Source organism: Danio rerio, chromosome 12 (assembly GCF_049306965.1).
Source record: "Danio rerio strain Tuebingen ecotype United States chromosome 12, GRCz12tu, whole genome shotgun sequence".
NCBI lineage: Eukaryota > Metazoa > Chordata > Actinopteri > Cypriniformes > Danionidae > Danio > Danio rerio.
The window spans coordinates 1,572,501-1,575,000 of NC_133187.1; the positions used below are offsets into that span (position 1 = coordinate 1,572,501).

Here is a 2,500-nt window from a genome sequence, read left to right on the forward strand (position 1 = left end):
AAAATACATTTCTACATTTTACAGTAAATTACCGGATTTCAGTATTTTTTTTTTGTCGTATACTGTAAAAAAATACAGTAAAAAATGGCAGCTGTTATTGCTGGAATTTAACTATTAAAAACATGGTATGAGTGTGAAATAAAATTCAATATTTACACTAAACTACTGTTTTTCTTTTTTTTCGTTGTGTACTGTAAGTAAATCTGTGAAATTTTTTCTAATGAACGACAGCCGCTGTTGTTGACAGAATTTAACTGGTAATATTTGGTAGGAACATGAAAGAAATGTCAAAATTGTGTGCTAAATTACTGTATTACATATTTACAATGTAAAATAATTGCTAAAATTTAATCATTAAAAATTTAATCATTAAAAACACAGTAATTTAAACAGTGTTGCAGTAATATATATATATATATATATATATATATATATATATATATATATATATATATATATAATTATTATTATTATTATTATTTATTTATTTATTTATTTTTGTTTGTCGTAGACTGTAAAAAACAACGTGTAAACTTTACAGTAAAAAAACAACAGCTGTGGTTTCTGGAATTGCTATCCTAGTGGGGACATGTGGTCCCCACAACATAGAGGAATACAAGGTATACACTCACACAGTTCTTGTGTCCTGTTTTCCTGTGAATTAATAATATTATTATGTAAACACAAACTTTTATTTTAAATGCAATTAGTTCTTTTGACAGCACACACACACACACACACACACTTGTACAGCTATCTTTAAGGGTACTTCCGATAGATGTATTGGTTTTTATTCTGTACAGACTGCATATTCTCTCCCTGAACCCCAAAACCCAAACCTTACAGGAAACAATCGGCCTTTTTAAATGTTCAAAATACAATATTATGTTTGATGTACGAGCCGTTTTCCTCATGGGGACCAAAAAACATGTCAAAATTTACTGGTACTGCTATACTTGTGAGGACATTTGGTCCCCCAACATTGGGAATACAAGGCACACACTCGCGCACGCTGTTCTTGCTTCGTGTTTCTCGTAATTAACTCACACAGGGATACCAAAGAAGGCTATTTATAATCTTGACACTGAATTTAGATACGCCGTGATGCTTTTCTCTCCTCCATATGTGAGAGTGTTCAGCAACAGACTGTCAAGCTCAAGCCCATAATTAGCTGCTTCCCTGGGGTTTATGTGTGAAAGATAAATATAGCATGCTCATATTAAGTCAGAATTATTAGCCCGCCAGTATATTATTTTCCCCAATTTCAGTTTAACAGAGAGAAGATTTAGTTTTCAACACATTTCTAATCATAATAGTTTTAATAACTCATTTCTAGTAACTGATTTCTATTCTCTTCCCCATGATGACAGCACATCATATTAGACTATATTAGACTAGTGTTCAGCTTAAAGTGACATGTAAAGCCTTCACTAGGGTAATTAGGGTAAAGTTAGGGTAATTAGGCAAGTCATTGTATAACAGTGGGTTGTACTGGAGACAATCAAAAGCAAATATGGGTTAAGGGGGCTAATAATATTGACCTTAACATGCTTTATTGTTTTAACAGGGGATTATTTCGGCATCCTGATGGATCAGAAGGTGACTGGTTTCCCTTTTAATGTGATGGACAATCCCATGTACTGGGGCAGCACTGCAAACTACCTGGGCCTGGCATTAATGTGAGTCTGACCTCTGTTTACAGTTCACAGAAGTCACATTTTTTAACTTTTTAAAATATTTCCTGAATGATGATTTACAGATTCAGGAAGTTTTCACAATATTTCCTATAATAATGTTCTACTGGAGAAAGTCTTTATTTGGTTTATTTCAGCTAGAATAAAAGCAGTTTTTCATTTTTAAACCATTTTAAGGTCAAAATTATTAGCCCTCTTAAGCAATATTTTTTTTTTTTGCAAAAACGTTTTATTATTATTATTATTATTATTATTATTATTATTTTTAATTCATTTTATTTTGGAAAAACGTTTTATTATTATTTTTTATTATTATTATTATTATTATTATTATTATTATTATTATTATTATTTTGGTACAATGTAAATTATTTTTTATTTTATTATTATTAATATTATTATTATTATTTTATTTTATTTTTATTATTTTGGTACAATGTAAATTCTTTTTGTAATTTGTTATCATTATTATTATTATTATTATTATTATCTTTATTATTGTTGTTTCATTATATTAATTATATTAATATTATTAGTATTGTTGTTGTTGTTTCATTATATTATTATTATTATTATTATTATTATTTTGGTACAATGTAAATTATTTTTATTGTATTATTATTATTATTATTGTTGTTGTTGTTTCATTATATTATTATTATTATTATTATTATTATTATTATTATTATTATTGTTTCATTATATTAATATTATTAGTATTATTGTTGTTGTTTCATTATATTATTATTATTATTATTATTATTTTGGTACAATGTAAATTATTTTTATTGTATTATTATTATTAT

The 2,500-nt window shown here is 26.7% G+C and overlaps 1 protein-coding gene across 12 annotated transcripts in view; it reads left to right on the forward strand.

Moving 5' to 3' along the window:
• pemt (phosphatidylethanolamine N-methyltransferase) overlaps positions 1–2,500 on the forward strand; it is a 126,094-nt gene that overhangs the window by 90,074 nt on the left and 33,520 nt on the right. For all 12 annotated transcript variants that reach the window (XR_012387504.1, XR_012387505.1, XR_012387502.1 and 9 more), the window contains 1 exon segment: positions 1,568–1,679. Coding sequence is in view for 7 of the 12 variants with exons in the window: in XM_073917467.1 (XP_073773568.1) it covers positions 1,568–1,679 (112 nt within the window). In the remaining 5 variants the exon portion in view is untranslated.